We start from the raw sequence: 17,787 nt of genomic DNA on the forward strand, positions 1-17,787 counted from the left end.
TGTGTGCACTTTGTGAAGGGGACAATTGTTTCAAAAACTCCAATTAGCACACACAGGATTTTGGATGCTTCCCTCTACTCTCAAGACTTGTGTGTGTAGAATTTGAAAATCTGTGTGTAGAAGCTGAAAATCAACTTGCTGCCAATAAGTTTACCCATTTAGGGGTTAGCAACTTAATAGCCATTTACGAAAAGGGAATCCCTTTTTAACTGACTGGGACAGAGAAATATAAATGGGAACTTGAATAGAAATACTGATCTTTCTTCAAATCTTTGTTTCTGTGTTACAGTGGCGTTCTTTTGTTGTTGTTATTTTGGGGGTTTTTTTGAGACGGACTCTCGCTCTTGTTGCCCAGGCTGGAGTTCAGTGGTGCAATCTCGGCTCACTGCAACCTCTGCCTCCCAGGTTCAAGTGATTCTCCTGTCTCATCTTCCCGAGTAGCTAGGATTACAAGCACATGCCATCATGCTCAGCTAATTTTTGCATTTTTAGTGGAGATGGGGTTTCGCCATGTTGGCCAGGCTAGTCTCTAACGCTGGCAATCCACCTGCCTCAGCCTCCCAAAGTGCTGGGATTACAAGCGTGAGCCACCGTATCCGGCTTTATTTTTAAAATGAATTGTCCAGATAATAGAGTAAGATCACTTCTGTAAAGTAATAATTAAATATCTTTACATATATTCTTAAATACATAGAAAAATCCAGAAGTGTCACCAAACTGCCAATAAAAATTATTGGGATAGGGCTGAGGAGACACACTGGTGGAGATCACGGAATCTCTTTCATGACTTAATTTTAGTTTACAGTGAGCATGTACTAATTTTATAATCAGGAAAAATAATAAAGTTAGTTATTGTGATCGTCTAGGGACTCAACAGACAGTTAACTATGATCTGAATTTAGAAGTGTCCAATTGAGATCAATCCATTTTATGACTTGATGGTAGCTTTGGAGACAGGCAGCCACCTCGTCTCCACAGATACCTCAGAGCAATCCAATGTGCACGTATCCATATCAGAGCTGCCCACGGTGGTCTGCCTGAAAGCCTCAGCTGTCGAGCTGATCCAGGGAGATGTGGGACAGAGATCCCCAGACTGCAGAGAAGTCTGCCCTGGACAAACACTCCATCAATCCACATCCTTCCCAGCCAAGAGTCACCAAATCATTCTTAAAAAGTGTTAGAGCTTCCAGGTTTACCAGTCTCAAATATGCCAAAAATTGGGTAGAGAAAGGGAAGAGTGAAAACTATTAGGAAGGATGGAATAGAGGGTCTGAGCTGATAAAAGTTTTTTCTTGTAGTTGTTGCTTTCATTTTACAAGTCAGTTTAAAACTGTAAAAATATAGATAACTAGCCAGGCACGGTGGCTCACACCTGTAATCCCAGCACTTTGCGAGGCCAAGGTGGGCAGATCACCTGAGGCCAGGAGTTCAAGAACAGCCTGGCCAATATGGCGAAACCCCATCTCTACTAAAAATACAAAAATTAGCCAGGTGTGGTGGCAAGCGCCTGTAGTCCTAGCTACTTGAGAGGCTGAGGCAGGAGAATTTCTTCAACCCGGGAGGCAGAGATAGCAGCGAGCCGAGATCGCGTCACTGCAGTCCAGCCTGGGCTACACAGCGAGATTTCATCTCAAAAAAAGAAAGGTAATTATTGTCCATATGTGCTTTTGTTATCATTTAAAATATATTTCAGGAGGCCAGGCACAGTGGCTCATGCCTGTAATCCCAGCACTTTGGGAGGCCGAGGCAGGCGGATCACGAGGTCAGGAGATTGAGACCATCCTGGCTAACATGGTGAAACCCCGTCTCTATTAAAAAACACAAAAAATTAGCCGGGCATGGTGGCGGGCGCATGTAGTCCCAGCTACTCGGGAGGCTGAGGCAGGAGAATGGAGTGAACCCGGGAGGCAGAGCTTGCAGTGAGCTGAGATGGTGCCACTGCACTCCAGCCTGGGTGACAGAGCAAGATTCCGTCTCAAATATATATATATACATATTTTTTTTTCAGGAAAACATAACTTAGTGGAAAAATAAAAGAGAGACTCTCTATTTGTTATCTGAAAACATGTTTTCTATTTAAACAGCACCTCTAGATAAGTGCATTTCTATCTTACAATCACTCCACAAACCTTTCCATTTTCATTTGAAAATTTTTAAAACTTGCTTGGAATGCAAATGAAATCTCTTTACCGTTTGTCATTTGAAGGTTGCAAGTTAAATATTGGAGATTGATCATTGACAACCAGTGAGGAAAATAAACATTTGCCAGTTTAGAAGTATGCAGAGCATGTCAGAAAGGATAATTAATTAGCATCCTCTAAGCATTCATCTGAAATTAGTTTTTCATTGCACAAACAAGAATGGTCAGCTTATTAAGTTGCCTTGGAAGGATTGTGAGCCAAAGGGTCAAAAATCTCACATTGACTCATCATAACCTACAACTTGACTCTTCCTTTTCAAACTCTATTTATTTTTAAAGCTTCTGTGGAGAAAACATCATTTTTGAACTTGTGTAACCTGCTAGACGGCATCTGAGGGGGGTGCCTAGGGCCAATGGTGAGGTCAAACGCCTCCAGACACCAGATGCTGTCTTCGGTCAGTTCCTTTCCCTCTCTTACTGTGACAACACAGCTTCAGACAACAAACAACGTGATTGGATAGCAGAGGTAGTCTTTGCTTACTAACTAAAAAAGAGTCGGTTTTTTGTTTTTTTTTTTTCATTATTATCTTACTAAAGCTGGATGATTCTGGAAAAACAAAGTTATAAAAACTAGTAATCCTGACTGGAGAGCAGTCAGGGAAGCAGAGAAAGCTATTCAAAGTCCAAACACCAATGCGATTTAACAAAACAAATAAATACAAAGAACATTCCTCAGTAGCATGTTTAGTTGCTTCAGGGAGCCAAATGCTGTGCCCGTGTGGTCCTGGAGGACAGAGGGGCTCCTGCTGGGTGATGTCCCACTCTGGGGGGACTGACACCAGGCCCTAGGGGCATGAGCTTCTGGAGAGGGAGTGTCCCGGCAACAGCCCAAGATTCTTCCCAGAAGGAAGCCAACAAACAGGAGGTAAAAAAAGAACTTCCTTTTCTTCTCTCCAAGGGCATTTAAAAAAATGTCAAATGGAAGAATTCACAGTTCTCACATGTGTTATGAATGCAAAAAAATTGTCAGTTGAGATAAGAGAATACCAAAGCATCCTTTTACAGGGAAAACTCTATTTCAAATATAAGTGACTCTCAGAGTAAACAGAATTCAATTTTAAAAGGAATTTTTTTAAAACACCATTGGTTTCTGGAGGTCATGTTTATAAGCATGGTGGTTGAGAGTTCAGTCTCTGATGTCAGACTGCCTGTGTTCAGATCCCTATTCCTCAACATACTGGCCATTTATCCAGACACAAGTGACAATCTCTCTGCCTCAGTTTCCTCATCTTTGAAATGGAGATAATAATAGTACCTCTCTCTCATAGGGTGGTTGAAAGGCTTTATAAGTGGTGGTTAGCCAAGTGCCTGGCACACTGTGAACACTTGGCTTTATCATTATCACGTAGCTTTATCATTATATATAATAGGCTACATATTATAGCCACTATATCCTTATCAATTCAGGCCCCTGGACCCCACCCAATCCATAAGCAAGATGCCAGGACAACCAAGAATGAGACAGGTTCTGAAACAAAGATCCCCTGATCACAGAGGATAAGAGACAGTGTCTCTTTTAGGTCTCCCCCAACTCAAAAGTCTAGCAACAGCAGGGCATGGTGGCTCACACCTGTTAGTCCAGCATTTTGGGAGGCCAAGGTGGGCAGATCACTTGAGGCCAGGAGTTCGAGACCAGCCTGGCCAACATATGGCAAAACCCCATCTCTAGTAAAAATACAAAAATTAGCTGGGCATGGTGGCACACCTGTAGTCCCAGCTACTTGGGAGGCTGAGGCACAAGAATCGCTTGAACCCGAGAGGCAGATGTTGCAGTGAGCTGAGATCACCCCATTTCACTCCAGCCTGAGCAACAGCGCGAGACAGTGTCTTAAAAACAACAACAACAACAACAACAAACAAAAACAAAAAACAAACAAACAAAAAAAGTCTAGCAAGAATATCCAGGCAGGACATGGAATTCTTCCAGCCCACATGGCTCTTGGAGAGGTCAAAGCTGCCAGCAGTCCCCTGGGACTGTTGTAAGCATGCCAGCAGGACAGAGAGGAGATGCGTCATAGAGATGACCAGCATGGCCTGACAGACAGGGATGAACCTGCGGGGAAGGCAGTGCTTAGAAGGAGAAAAGTTGTTTTCCCTCCAACCTTGTCTCTGGAGCTTGAGGTTGCTCTAAAAGGGAACCAAGCTGTTTAAGTTTTGTTTGTTTCTAAAAGTTTTGTTTGTTTTTAAAGGGGGGTGGACATTATTTCTGAAAAACAGTTGAGAAATACAGTGGCATAAGAGACGTGCTCGAAAGAGACTAGGGTCACTCCCCCCTACCCCCTTTATTTACATTCAGCAAAATAAAACATGGTGGCCTTTTCAATAAAATGAATGTCAAAGGCATAGCACATATTTCAAATTAGAAATAATGGGTATTGCACGGTTAATTTCTGTTTCACCTTCCTTGGCTCACTGGAAACTTGTTAGGATTTCTTTTCCCTATAGCTTCACTGGAATGCTTATAAATTTCCTTTGCTTTGCTGCAGATGTTTTGCTTGCTAAGCATAATTCCACTGGCTGGTCTTCCATCCAAATATCAAATGACTTCTTTGTTTTATGTCTTCAGTGACTAAGACATAACTCAGTGCCACTAATAATTCAAGTGTATGTGGTCCAAAATTCTTATAGATGAGAAAAATACAGGTCCAAGGAAACTGACTAATATTAGAATTTTGAGAAGTAGAAGTATGGGTCAACTAAAAACAGGAACTACCGGATTGACCTAGAATATCAGCTTAAAATCTGAACTAAACCTGGTTTTTGTTTTTTTAAAATACTCTCTAAGATTTGCTAATAGAAGTGATGCTGCTGGCCATTACCCCCTATTAGTAACATGAACCAGGATGTAAATTGATACTCCCTAGTACTTTGACTTCAGTGACAACCTGATGGTTCAAGCATACTTTTGTCATAAGCCCAGAAAGTTACTATATTACTGTGACTTTCCCAGGTCTTCTCTGTCAAGCCTGTGAATTGTTTTTGTTTTTGTTTTTTTTTTTAGACAAAGTCTCGCTCTGTCACCCAGGCTAGAGTGCAATGGCACAATCTTGGCTCACTGCAACTTCCTCCTCCCGAGTTCAAGCGATTCTCCTGCCTCAGCCTCCTGAGTAGCTGGGATTATAGACACCTGCCACCACTCCTGGCTAATTTTTGTATTTTTAGTAAAGACAGCGTATCACCATATTGGCCAGGCTGGTCTCGAACTCCTGACCTCAGGTGATCTGCCCGCCTTGGCCTCCCAAAGTGCCTGGGATTACAGATGTGAGCCACCATGCCTGCCTAAGCCTGTGATTTTATGATCCTTTATATCACATCCTTACCAGCTTTTCCTCTAAGTCATCTCATTTTTCCTAATTTTGCTCAACTAGCTTAATAAGTTTTAACTTAGGAAATTATAGTGAACTCTAAAATTTAAAAATAATTCAGATTTTTTGCTGGAAAATGAATGCTACTTACCTTTATTAGTTTCAGAGTGAGAAGCACAGGATCTTGAGCCTATATAAATACATCATTTCCAATTTCAAAGCTCATCCTCTGTGCCTGACTCCAAATTGACTGTGAAACTGTGGCTTTATGTTTTTACTATTAAGGTGGATGTTGATGACATGTCTGATGAACAGTTTTTAGCAAAGTACATCAAAGAATTATGTAATTGCATGCTTACTAAAACTCCAAAACAGGGCATCGACTTTCATATGCAGGTGACTGACAGCCAAATTCACAACAAGAAACTATCGAAATAATGACACTACTGAAGCATCTCTCTTACCATTCTGAATGAGGGTCTGTGACCGTGTGAACCTTCCATGGACAGCTGTCATGTGCAGTGGACTTTTGCCATCTTTACTCTAAAAAAAAAGAGGGAGAGAAAAACAATGGAAGTGCTCATGAGCCAGTGACACCCATCTGAAATACCCCTATGGACACTGCTAATAATGCCCTGAAAACATTCATTTATTTATTTATTTTTTAAGTATGATCAACATGAGGCTGCAGTGAGCTAGGATTTTACCACTGCACTCCAGCCTGGGTGATACAATGACATTCTTCTAAATAAAATAAAATAAAATAAATAAAAGTATGATCAACAATTACAAGAGGCAAAGATAATTTTGAAAGGAAAAGATAAAATGTACATGACCTCTCAAGTTATTGCACAACATCACATGTTTTAAAAGCTTAGAGAAACAGTTATCTGAAACCTTTATTCCTCTCCTGTGATCCACTGGAGAAGGAAGCTTCCTTCAAGGTGTTTTTTTCAACCTTTGTCTATAGTATACAAAAAAGACAAATGTGTTAACTTGCATGGTCTTCTTTAAGCTGAAGCTGACCAAATGGCTCTGAATCACTGCAACTCTTAAAACTGACCTGAGGCCAGGCGCGGTGGCTCACACCTGTAATCCCAGCACTTTGGGAGGCCAAGGCAGGCAGAGCATTTGAGATAGTTCAAGAACAGCCCGGCCAACATGGTGAAACCCCATCTCTACCAAAAATACAAAAATTAGCCAGGCATGGTGGCGCACGCTTGTAATCCCAGCTACTGGGGAGGCTGAGGTGGGAGAATTTCTTGAACCCAGGAGGTGGAGGTCGCAGTAAGCCAAGATCGTGCCACTGCACTCCAGCCTGGGTGACAGAGTGAGACTCTGTCTCAAAAAAAAAAAAAAAAAAAGAAAAAAAACCTGATCTGGAACCCTCTACTATTCCCTCCATTATAATTCAATTTTTTAAAAAACATCACTTTTAAAATAAAATAAAACAAAAAAGAAAAAAATTTAAACAAAAGAATAAAGAAAAAGAAAATACAAAAAGAAAAAAACAGAAAAACAAAAACAAAACCATAATTTTTTATTGTTCCAAAAGAGAATCTCTTACTTCACTTAACTCATTAGAAGTCACAGGACTATGGCATGCAACTGTTTAGGAAATTGCCTTTTGAATGACCAGCTGGGAATGTGTGCTGAATTCATATATTTGTTACTATTCATGATAGAAATTATGAAATTTCCTGACACAGATTAAGCCAAAACGCAGAAAATGTACATCTATATACCAATCATCATTATACTAAATACCAAGATACCATATGTAACTAAGAAATAGTAATTTACAGAATTTCTTCTGAAAATAGGCCCAGAAGAAAATATTACTGTTATTTTAGAATAAAAGTATCCCCAATAGAGAGAATGCATTTTCATCCAAGTATTGTTTACAAAAAAATCTATGTAACACTTATTTTTCTAAGTCTCAGAGGAAACATTTCTCTAAGTCTGAGATTAAAATACGAAGTTTTAAAAATGCATGTTCATTTTGTGATGAAATCCAAATGCCTGTATTTTAAAATGACTGTTTTAAAAACTCCATCTTGGAAAACAAATAATAATTTAGGTAAGTATTTCTTACAGTGGACCAAGGACTGCCTACGTCTGAATCACCCAGGATTCTTGTTAGAAATATGAATTCTGGGCCAGGCGCGGTGGCTCACGCCTGTAATCCCAGCACTTTGGGAGGCCGAGGCGGGAGGATCACGAGGTCAGGAGATAGAGACCATCTTGGCTAACACGGTGAAATCCCGTCTCTACTAAAAATACAAAAAATTAGCCAGGTGTGGTGGCGGGTGCCTGTAGTCCTAGCTGCTCGGGAGGCTGAGGCAGGAGAATGGCATGAACCCGGGAGGCGGAGCTTGCAGTGAGCCGAAATCGCGCCACTGCACTCCAGCCTGGGCGACAGAGCGAGACTCCGTCTCAAAAAAAAAAAAAAAAAAAAGAAAGAAAAGAAAAGAAAAGAAAAAAAAAGAAAGAAAGAAAAAGAAATGAAATATGGATTCTGGATTCTGTACCTTCACCCTGAACTACAGAATTGGGGTAAGAGGGTCCCATTTTTAACCCCTGCTTTGGACTGTGGGCTAAAATAGGTTATAAAACCAAGGTTTTAAACACAAGCATTTTATTATATTCTATAAGTCTATTCCCTAGAAATAAAAAAGGGATTACATATAATCTGTGCCAAGAAAAAAAAGTTAATTAGAACGGTAAGTTCATCTTAATTGAAAAATAAACATGTATCATTATAATTCAAATGTTCTCAGGTAGATGTGGGAAGAAAAGAAATAATAGGATCTTTTCTCCATCTTATATGAGTATAATCTGAATCAGAACAGACTGAGAAAGGAGAGTTGAAGCTTGATAATACTTTTAGAGGAAAAACAGGAGCAATCAAGAGAATGAGATACAACACCATCGCTGACCATGAGACATACTGGCAAGGAGAGCTCCTAAAAGTTATCTGATTCCAGAGCTAGGCCTTAGTTGTCGGGACTGCACACAGTTCCAAGGACTGAAACACCTGGGAACTACTTTGGAATAAGGATTTAAAACACCCCCTTCCAATTAAAAAGTGATGACACTTCAAAATAACTAAGGAGAGAGAAGGCAGAAATTGTGGAGTTGGCATTAACTTGTCCCTAGGTGGTGCTATTTCTTTAAATTTTGCTCCAGTGTTTTCTCTTAATATGAAACTATAAGTAATTATTAATTAAATATATCTAAAGCGATAAATACTTCAGCATTTAGAAAATATCTTCACAATATTCAGCTAAGCAATTTTCCATGCCTAGAAAAGAGCTTAAAGGCTTTACCAAGGAGTAACCACCAACTTAGTGGTAGCTATCTAAGTTGCAGGCAGAGAGACAAAGCAGAAGTGATCTCTGAAGTGTGTGGTGGGCAAAGCCAGTGCCATTTCAGGGATAGCAAACACCACAACTTTATTTTCTCTGAGAGTGCTTGTGCACTTGTAAAGGGACAAGTAAAGGGAGATGACCAAAGTTAGGTAAAATGCAAAGAACAACCATATGATCAGTGGTGACAACTGCCTTGCATCCATCTTTGCAGATCTTTGCCTGGGTTCATCGATAGCCTGAGTCCAGGCTATAGCTGATATTTTTTTCTTCACATAGGGAAACGGGTAGATAAGGTGGGGAAATTGGGACAGAAAGCATTAAGAGTATCATGGCAGCCATTTTGGGGCAACTTTGTTCACATGGCATGGGTGTAAAGGGAGCTCATTATTTCAAAAAGCTATAGAAAACCAATGAAACTCAAAAGGATAATACTTTTTATATAGTCTTTAAAAGTTAGAACTCAGAATATTAAAGTTGAGACTAGGGAACCCTACTGAGTTTCATGATCTGAGAAATTGAAATTTATCATGCAGGGGTACTGGCTGTTGCTACTATTCCTAGAACTGCACAAAAAGATAAAACATTCCTTGCATTCTCAAAAGAGAGAATATGTGCAATTCTTCCATCTATTCAAAGCTTTTATGAAAATTTTTTTCTTAATTTCTAGTCTTCCTCCAATTTTCTAGCTACGTTTTCCCATAGAATTTAGGGCTTTGAAATTTTTGTTATTTTGATAATCCATTTAATTAAGCAAGAAGCGCTTCTATTGAGTTAGGCATAATCAAGCCCTAAGTCATAAAGGAAAAGTACTGAGGATTAAAATATTTTACGACAAATATTAGTACTCCTTCAGGGCAGAACTCAGCATTGCCTAAGGAAGATTAATCTTTGAACTAAAAGGAGTGTTTGTATTTTCTTGACCACCAGTCTCCTCAGAAATCCATTCATTTTTTTCTTTTATTCCTAATGCCCTCTTTCCTTATCTTCCAATATCCCATATACCTTCCCTAAATTTACAGACATTGTTACTCCCCAGGGTCTTGAAAGCATAATGTTCTCTGTGGCATGGTACACCCCTGGGGTCACGCAGCTCAGTGGCCCTACTACAGAGCAATAAAGGCTCTATGGGATAATATTAAGTCCAACCTGCGGTTAGGGGTGGGGTCAAATAAGGTGAGAAACCCAATAAGTCTTCCTAATTCAATGCAAGAGCCTCCTAAAATACTGGTGTGAAAAAGCCACACATTGTCCAATTTATTTTTGTTTTGTATGGTTCTAAGGGCAAGAGAGATGGAACGTGGTTGGCTCACTCATTCCTCTCCTTTCCCTTACTTCTCCAACATTCTAAGTACTGTGTCCCTATCACTGCCTACTCTTGCCCATTCCAGTTTTCACCTTCAACTTCTCCAACACAACCTATCCCATAATTTGGTCCTGGTACATATAGAGAAGGGAACTGGTCCACTTCAAGCAGACATGTTTCAACTCCCATCTCTTAGAGCTAAATGATCTAAGAGCCTGCAGACAGAAAAGAATTGAGACCATGCACAGGCTAAATGTCAGTGACCAGGAGGTAGACAACCTGGCAATGGTAATTTCTGAGTCTGTCTTTCTAAGTTGTATCCAGCACAGCTCTATGTCTAGTGCCTTCTTTAACGCTTACTTTGAATGCTTGCTAAAAGAGCCTTGAGATGCTACAGAAATTACAATGTGGTCTCTAATGGAGAAGAAAAAAATATTTTATACTTTCTCATGTTCTACCTATTTACAAATTATAAGTAAACCATCAATGGATTATTGTATCAGTAAAGTGTATCTTTATTTTATCACAATTAAACTCATATTATGAAGTCAAAAAACAGGACCAGAGTCAATCAATGTAAGCAAAATGAGGAACTGTGAAATGCAGGCTGAACACACATCCCTCCTCCTCTTCCCATCCATCTTTGCTCATGAAGACATCACTTTTACTATTTTGTGAGAATAGAGGAAAACAAAGTGAACATGTGGATAGGTACTGGCTGCATTTCAATATGCTATTTCCCTCAACCTTTGGAAAATCTAAACAAATACAAATTGTCTTGCAATCTACAAACACTTTCAAAATCCAAGGAGCAATGTGGTAGAGAGAGATAAAAACTTTAATTAGACAGCTACCTCCAGAGTCAGACAGGATGGCTCTACGGAAATGTTAGATGATCCGTGCATCCAGAGTGAATCTGGAATAACTAAGGAGGATTCAAAGAGATTTAGGAAATCAGAGGATACAGACAGAATAGATGAAGGGAGACTGAGAATGAAGGCTAGATTTGATTCAAAATCCTATTTACACAGATTCAATCATAATAAACTCAAATCTCAGAGTTTCAAAATGGCATTTCTTATATTCTAGTTATGATTAGCAGTCCACAGAAAAAAATAAATATGAAAATTAAGGAATTATGCTTTTCAGCTCCATTTGTGGAAAGGAAGAAGGGGCTGCAAAAACCAATATATCACAGCAGCTGAAGTCCCTTATCCAATCTGAACTGACCACTGGTCAGTTAACTAGAAGCAGTAGGCCAGTGTGCCAGAGAGTAGCCTTCTAGCCTCTGGTATGGGGCACACCGAGAGCATCAGTGGCATGTTTTACAGATATAATGAAGCGCATCAGACAACTCTGTGAATTAATTAAGTGGAGGTTGGTAAAGAGAGCGCCTTTATTAAATCCCAATAATTTCCCTTCCTTTGAAGGATTCACAGGATGTCCTTCAGATACCAGGATGGCAAGACAGATGTCTACAGTTTTGGGAACGTTGGCAGTTTGACCACCCATGTGCTTCCTGCCCCCTCAACACCACGCTCTGCGACTTCAGCCTCATGCAAAGATTCCTTCCCAACCTCAGACGACAGTTCCTTGGTCTCTTTGATGCCCCCATTCTTTTTTGTCTGCTTTCCATCTTCATGAAAACACGACACTCCTTCCTGTCTCCTCTAACTCCTTTTCTCATCCCTTTCTCTGGCTCTTTCTCCTCCTCCTGTTTCTAAGAGTAAAGGGCTATCTCACTTTCTGTACTCGTGCTATTACATACTCTCTCCTTGGGTGGTCTCGTCCCTTTCTCCTGGTTTCAACAATCACCTTTACATGAATGAAGCAATCTACATTTTTTCTTCTGTTCTCTACCAGTCTGCCATGCTAGAACACTACATTTGACACTATTGGGCTTCTCAGACTGGCTATACCAAAACCTAAAAATTAGCTTTTCAAAAACTAAATATATTGGTTTAACTCCCTAAGCCTACTCTTCCTCCTGACATCCTTCTTAATGAACATCAATGATAACATCTATTTTCTAGTGTTTATCATGTGGCAGATATTATTCTATATGATTTATGTATGATAAAGCTGTTTAATGTTCACAGCAGTTCCATGGAGAAGATACTATTGTTTCCCTAATTTTACAGATAAACTGAGACACACAAAGAGCTTGTTTATGATTATATAGATACTAAAAGTCAAGGCTAGGATTGGAATTTAGGCAGTCTGGCCCCAGAACTGAACACTTAACTACTCTGCTGTACCACCTTTCTTTGCTGGATTTCTTCCTTCCTTCCTTCATTATTTATTTATTTATTTATTTATTTATTTATTTATTTATTTATTTATTTATTTTTTGACAGAGTCTTGCTCTGTTGCCCAGGCTGGAGTGCAGTGGCGGGATCTCAACTCACTGGAACCTCTACCTCTCAGATTCAAGCAATTCTCCTGCCTCAGCCTCCTGTGTCACTGGGATTACAGGCATGCGCCACCACACCCAGCTAATTTTTGTATTTTTAGTGGAGACTGGCTTTTGCCATGTTGGTCAGGCTGGTCTCGAATTCCTGACCTCGTGATCTGCCTGCCTTGGCCTCCCAAAGTGCTAGGATTACAGGTGTGAGCCACCGCGCCTGGCCAATTTTTGTATTTTTGGTGGAGACAGGGTTTCACCATATTGGTCAGGCTGGTCTTGAACTCCTGACCTCAGGTGATCCACCCACCTCGGCCTCCCAAAGTGCTGGATTACAGGCATGAGCCACTACGCCTGGCCTCTCTGCCACATTTCAATCCTTACATTAGTCTTCAACTCCTCCAGTTCATGCCCCACCAAGTCTTGCTGATTTTCTTTCTGCAAAGCCTCTCCCTTCAGTCCCATTCCCCTGTTCTCTTATTACCTCTTACCAATGCCAGTTTTATTGATTTCTAGTTATCCACTAATCAACTCTTCTCTAGGTCCACTATACCTGGGTTTTCTTTTTTTCAAAAGTGAAAATAGCTTTTTTGTTTTTCTGGATATAAAAATAACATGCTCTGCCAGGTGCAGTGGCTCATGCCTCTAATCCCAGCACTTTGGGAGGCTAAGGCAGGCAGATCGCTTGAGTTCGGGAGTTGGAGGCCAGCCTGGGCAACATGGCAAAACCCCGTCTCTACAAAAAAATACAAAAATTAGCAGGGCGTGGTGGCATACACCTGTAATCCCAGCTACTCGGGAGGCTGAGGCCAGAGGATGGCTTGAACCTGGGAGGCAGAGGTTGCAGTGAGCCAAGATCCCACCACTGCACTCCAACCTAGGCAGCAGAGCCAGATCCTGCCTCAATAAAAAAAAAAATAATAAAAATAATTTTTAAAAATTCTCATTGTATCACAATCAGAAGACAAAAGCAAATACACAAAAAAGAAACTAAAGGCCGGACGTGGTGGCTCACACCTGTAATCCCAGCACTTTGGGAGGCTGAGGTGGGTGGATTGCTTGAGCTCAGGAGTTAGAGAACAGCCTGACCAACATGGCAAAAACCCCTCTCTACAAAAAATACAAAAATTAGGTGGGCATGGTGGCAGGTGCCTGTAATCCCAGCTTCTTGGGAGGCTGAGGCAGGAGAATCACTTGAACTCAGGAGGCAGAAGTTGCAGTGAGCCAAGATCCTGCCATTGCACTCTAGCCTGAACGACAAGAGCAACATTCTATCTCAAAAACAAAAGAAAGAAAGAAAAAAAGAAAGAGAAAAACCTAAATCATAATTTTGTCTCTCTGCAGTGATAATTGTTGCTAGCATATTGGTACATACTCCAGAGAATTTTCTCTCTCTTTGCATCATCTACACACATAACCATAACATTTTAGCATTAAAAAAGAGATCATATTTCTTTATTGCATTTTAATTTTTTCATTGATAATACTAGGTGTTATTAGCCATTTTGATATTTGCCATTCTTTAACACAAATGTACGTTTTTGTATTAGCTTGCATTTTTCTAATTACCAGTAATACTAGTTTTTCACAGGCTTAATGTATTTTTTATTCTCTCTCTTGTGATCTGACTTTTGCTCCATGTTTTCTAGTAGTGATCACTTTTTCTTATTGATTTGTATGAGCTCTTTATATATCAAGCATATTAACTATTTGCTTATCATGTATATTGAAGAAAATTTTCCCTAAGTTCTTATTTTAATTTCATCTTAGAGGTTTTGTTGTTGTTGTTTTGTTATATAAATGTTTAAGACTTTTTTGTAGTCATATATACGATTATTTTCCTTTTTATTTCCTGCCTTTGGTGTTCTGTGACCGGATTACTGTTTTTAATGCTCAGGTCTGATCATATGACCCCTAGAATGATTAGTGGCCTGCAGAGCCTGGAGAGGCCCAAGCTCCTTGGGCTCAAAATCATCCAGTAGATGAGTCCTCTTCCTTGGTCAAATCACATTTCAGCTCATTTCTGGCTCCTTTCTGTCATATAATTAAAAATAAAAAAGCTTTTTACAGACAGGATCTCACTAGGTTGCTCAGGCTGATCTCAAACTCCTGGGCTCAAGGAATCCTACACCTCAGGCTCCCAAGGAGCTGGGATTACAGGCCGAGCCACTACACTTGGCATGTTCATAAAATTATACTCTATTTGAGACAATCAATTACTATTCTGAAAATTTGTCACATCTTTCACCACTATTAGAAATTGTGAAAAAATAAAAGATTTTAATAGTGAATAGAGAAGGTTATTAAAATAGATTGATGTGATATTCTTGAAATTACACCTTAGAAATCATATTTTTCAAAACCAGAGACAGAATACACTGGGACCTTGCTTCAGGATCCCTGTGTGCTGGGAAGAAGGGAAGCCTGGGTTGAATAAAAGGTCTCCTAGCACAGTTTAGGATATTCTGCTACAATCTAAATGCATTCAAGTGATGTCGCCCAAATTATGAATGCTGCGTGATAAGCTCCCCTTGGTTAGCTGTCACATGGCAAGCTGACAAGTTACCTAGAGGCTTTCCTATCCAGAATTCCCACCCCTCTTTGCTCTTGCTGTTCTATCTGGAACACTCTCTCTCAAATTATCTCTATCCCTCCTCGACTTAACTACATTAATCTTCCAAGTCTCCGCTCAAAATCGATCTCCATTTTTTATTCCCAAGCAAAAAACAAGTCAACAATTGCTTCTTACAGTTTGCAATGCTTTATGACTCTTCTTATCATATCTTCTCTTGCTCATGACTACCTGAGTGCATGCTACCTCCCTACTACACTGTAAGTTCCTTAAAGGCAGAGACTGAATCTCATCTTGGAGCACTCTTTCAGTACCAAACAGAGGGCGCTAGGTAGTCCTTAGTAAATTTGCTGAATAAAGGAATGATTGTGACGACCAGCTCAGTGCTACATCACTGAAGCTACTATCTGGGGTTTGCTTTAAGAAGGTATTGGCTGGGCACAGTGGCTCACACCTGTAATCCCAGCACTTTGGGAGGCTGAGGCAGGTGGATCACTTGAGGCCAAGAGTTTGAGACCAGCCTGGCCAACATGGTGAAACACCATCTCTGCTAATAATACAAAAAATTAGCTGGGCGTGGTGGTGCATGCCTGTAATCCCAGCTACTGGGGAGGCTGAGGCAGGAGAATCGCTTGAACCCGGGAGGCAGAGGTTGCAGTAAGCTGAGATCACGCCATTACATTCCAGCCTGGGCGAGAAGAGCAAAACTCCAACTCAAAAAAAAAAAAAAAAAAAAAAGAAAAGAAAGAAGGTATCCGAGAAGCTCTAAACCCACACTGGAGTTGGAAACAGGCCTACAATCATTATTAGGCCTTCCTTTGAATTCTTAGCAACACTGCCCTATCAGCTCAACATTCACCTCAGTATTAGCTTCTGGGCAAGTCAATATCCTAGAGGTCCAGTATTTGTCCTGACACATTCACTAAGCTAACAAGAACACACGGCTGGAGCCTTGGTACCTTTCAGCCGATACTACCACTCCTGGAGAAAAATAACACAACTTTTTTTTTTTTTTTTTTTGAAATGGAGTCTTGCTCTGTTGCCCAGGTTAGAGTGCAGTTGCACAATCTCAGCTCACTGCAACCTCTGCCTCCCGGGTTTAAGCAATTCTCTGCCTCAGCCTCCCGAGTAGCTGAGATTGCAGGCACCTGCCACCACGCCTGGCTAATTTTTGTATTTTTAGTAGAGATGGTGTTTCACCATCTTCGTCAGGCTGGTCTTGAACTCCTGACCTTGTGATCCACCTGCCTCAGCCTCCAGACAACTTTTTTTATAGCCTCCAAATCCAGGACAAGGCTGTATGAGTCAAAGTGCTCAGGGTTCCAACTCACTGAAACATGGTATAATTTGCAGCAGTTGATTTTGCTCAAACAGAAGCTCAATGAAAAGGCATTCAACACAGAGACTAAGAGTGTCATACCTGAATGTTAACATCTGCCCCGTTGTTTACTAACAATTCAAGACACAAAGCACCATGAGTGGAGGCAGCAGCAAAATGCAAAGGGGTGAACCCATTATTGTTTGGCTGGTTCACATTAGCACCGTAGTCAATCAACTCGTTAACCACAGCATCCTGTCCATTGTAGCAGGCGATGTGAAGCGCTGTATTTCCATAGACATTGATTTCATCAATCTGCGAAAGAGTCCAACACAGGGTGATTAAAGTCATTGGAGCCAGTTTACTCCATTTTCCACAAAAAGCATAATGGCTGTGGCTAGAGAAAGGAAATAGCCATCCGCCAATATAATTGTTCAGAGCTTACTCTTGCCCCAGTGTGGTCATCTTGGGAATGCTTGTCACCCCATGGTAAAGATCAGCAAAAAGTCAATGTGGCAAAAAATGAACTGGAGACAGAGAAGTTTCATCCTGGGGAGAGGTATTTTTCAGCTAACAAAGGAATAAAAGGTGAAGGGCAAAGCTGCTTTCAAAACACCAAAAGAGAAGTAAATCAGAGGAGAACAAAAAGAGTCCCACACTCTAGGATTGGGGCACAGGAGACCTCAAGAAATGGTGGGGAATGGCAGAGGAAGTGGCTGCGGAGATGGCAGGGGTGGTGGCTGTGGAGTCTCAGCATGGAAGGTGGGTCAGAATCCACTCTCTGTTTTGCTCTGGAGTCCGACACCTCACCAGGTTGCATTTTAGTAGCAGAGCAGTGGTGCCGTCAGGAGGTGTGTTTTGTCCATGGCTCCCTGTTGCTTTCTGAGACCTGCCCTGGGTGCCTGGTTTCATCATTATGGTTTTCCATAATGATGCAACTTGGTTTTCCTTTCCTGGGGGACAGGATGTTCCAGCCTCACCACTGCTCCTGTTCTACCAGCAGAAGGAGAATGCAGCAGTCCGCCTTTTCCAGCTCAAGAGCAGACATTGCTGCTGTTTGTCTCTGCCATTTATTCATTCATTTCTGCTTAAGTCATGACTTAGAAGGCTACATTTGGAAGGTGGGATGCAGAACCTTGGCCAGTCTTTAAGAACAACTGGTTAATATATATTACATAGAATCTTTATGTCTATATATTTATCTATGTTGATATAGAAAGTTATTCAGTTTCCAGTTTTCCTCTGCTTAGTGCATGCCCCCACTGCCCTTCATCAGTTGCCCACAAAAACTCAAAAAGACAGGATGCTAGAAAA

At 40.7% G+C, this 17,787-nt stretch overlaps 1 protein-coding gene across 8 annotated transcripts in view; it reads right to left on the reverse strand.

Annotated features, from left to right (window-relative positions):
- Positions 1-17,787, reverse strand: part of ANKRD44 (ankyrin repeat domain 44) — a 380,176-nt gene that overhangs the window by 112,972 nt on the left and 249,417 nt on the right. For all 8 annotated transcript variants that reach the window (XM_063647786.1, XM_063647782.1, XM_054479048.2 and 5 more), the window contains exons 8-9: positions 16,576-16,788; positions 5,970-6,048 (exon numbers count right to left, since the gene is read on the reverse strand). In XM_063647786.1, the coding sequence (XP_063503856.1) occupies positions 5,970-6,048; positions 16,576-16,788 (292 nt within the window). The remainder of the gene's footprint in view (positions 1-5,969; positions 6,049-16,575; positions 16,789-17,787) is intronic.

The sequence above is a fragment of the Pongo pygmaeus genome, chromosome 11 (genome assembly GCF_028885625.2).
Source record: "Pongo pygmaeus isolate AG05252 chromosome 11, NHGRI_mPonPyg2-v2.0_pri, whole genome shotgun sequence".
In the NCBI taxonomy this organism is placed as follows: Eukaryota; Metazoa; Chordata; class Mammalia; order Primates; family Hominidae; genus Pongo; species Pongo pygmaeus.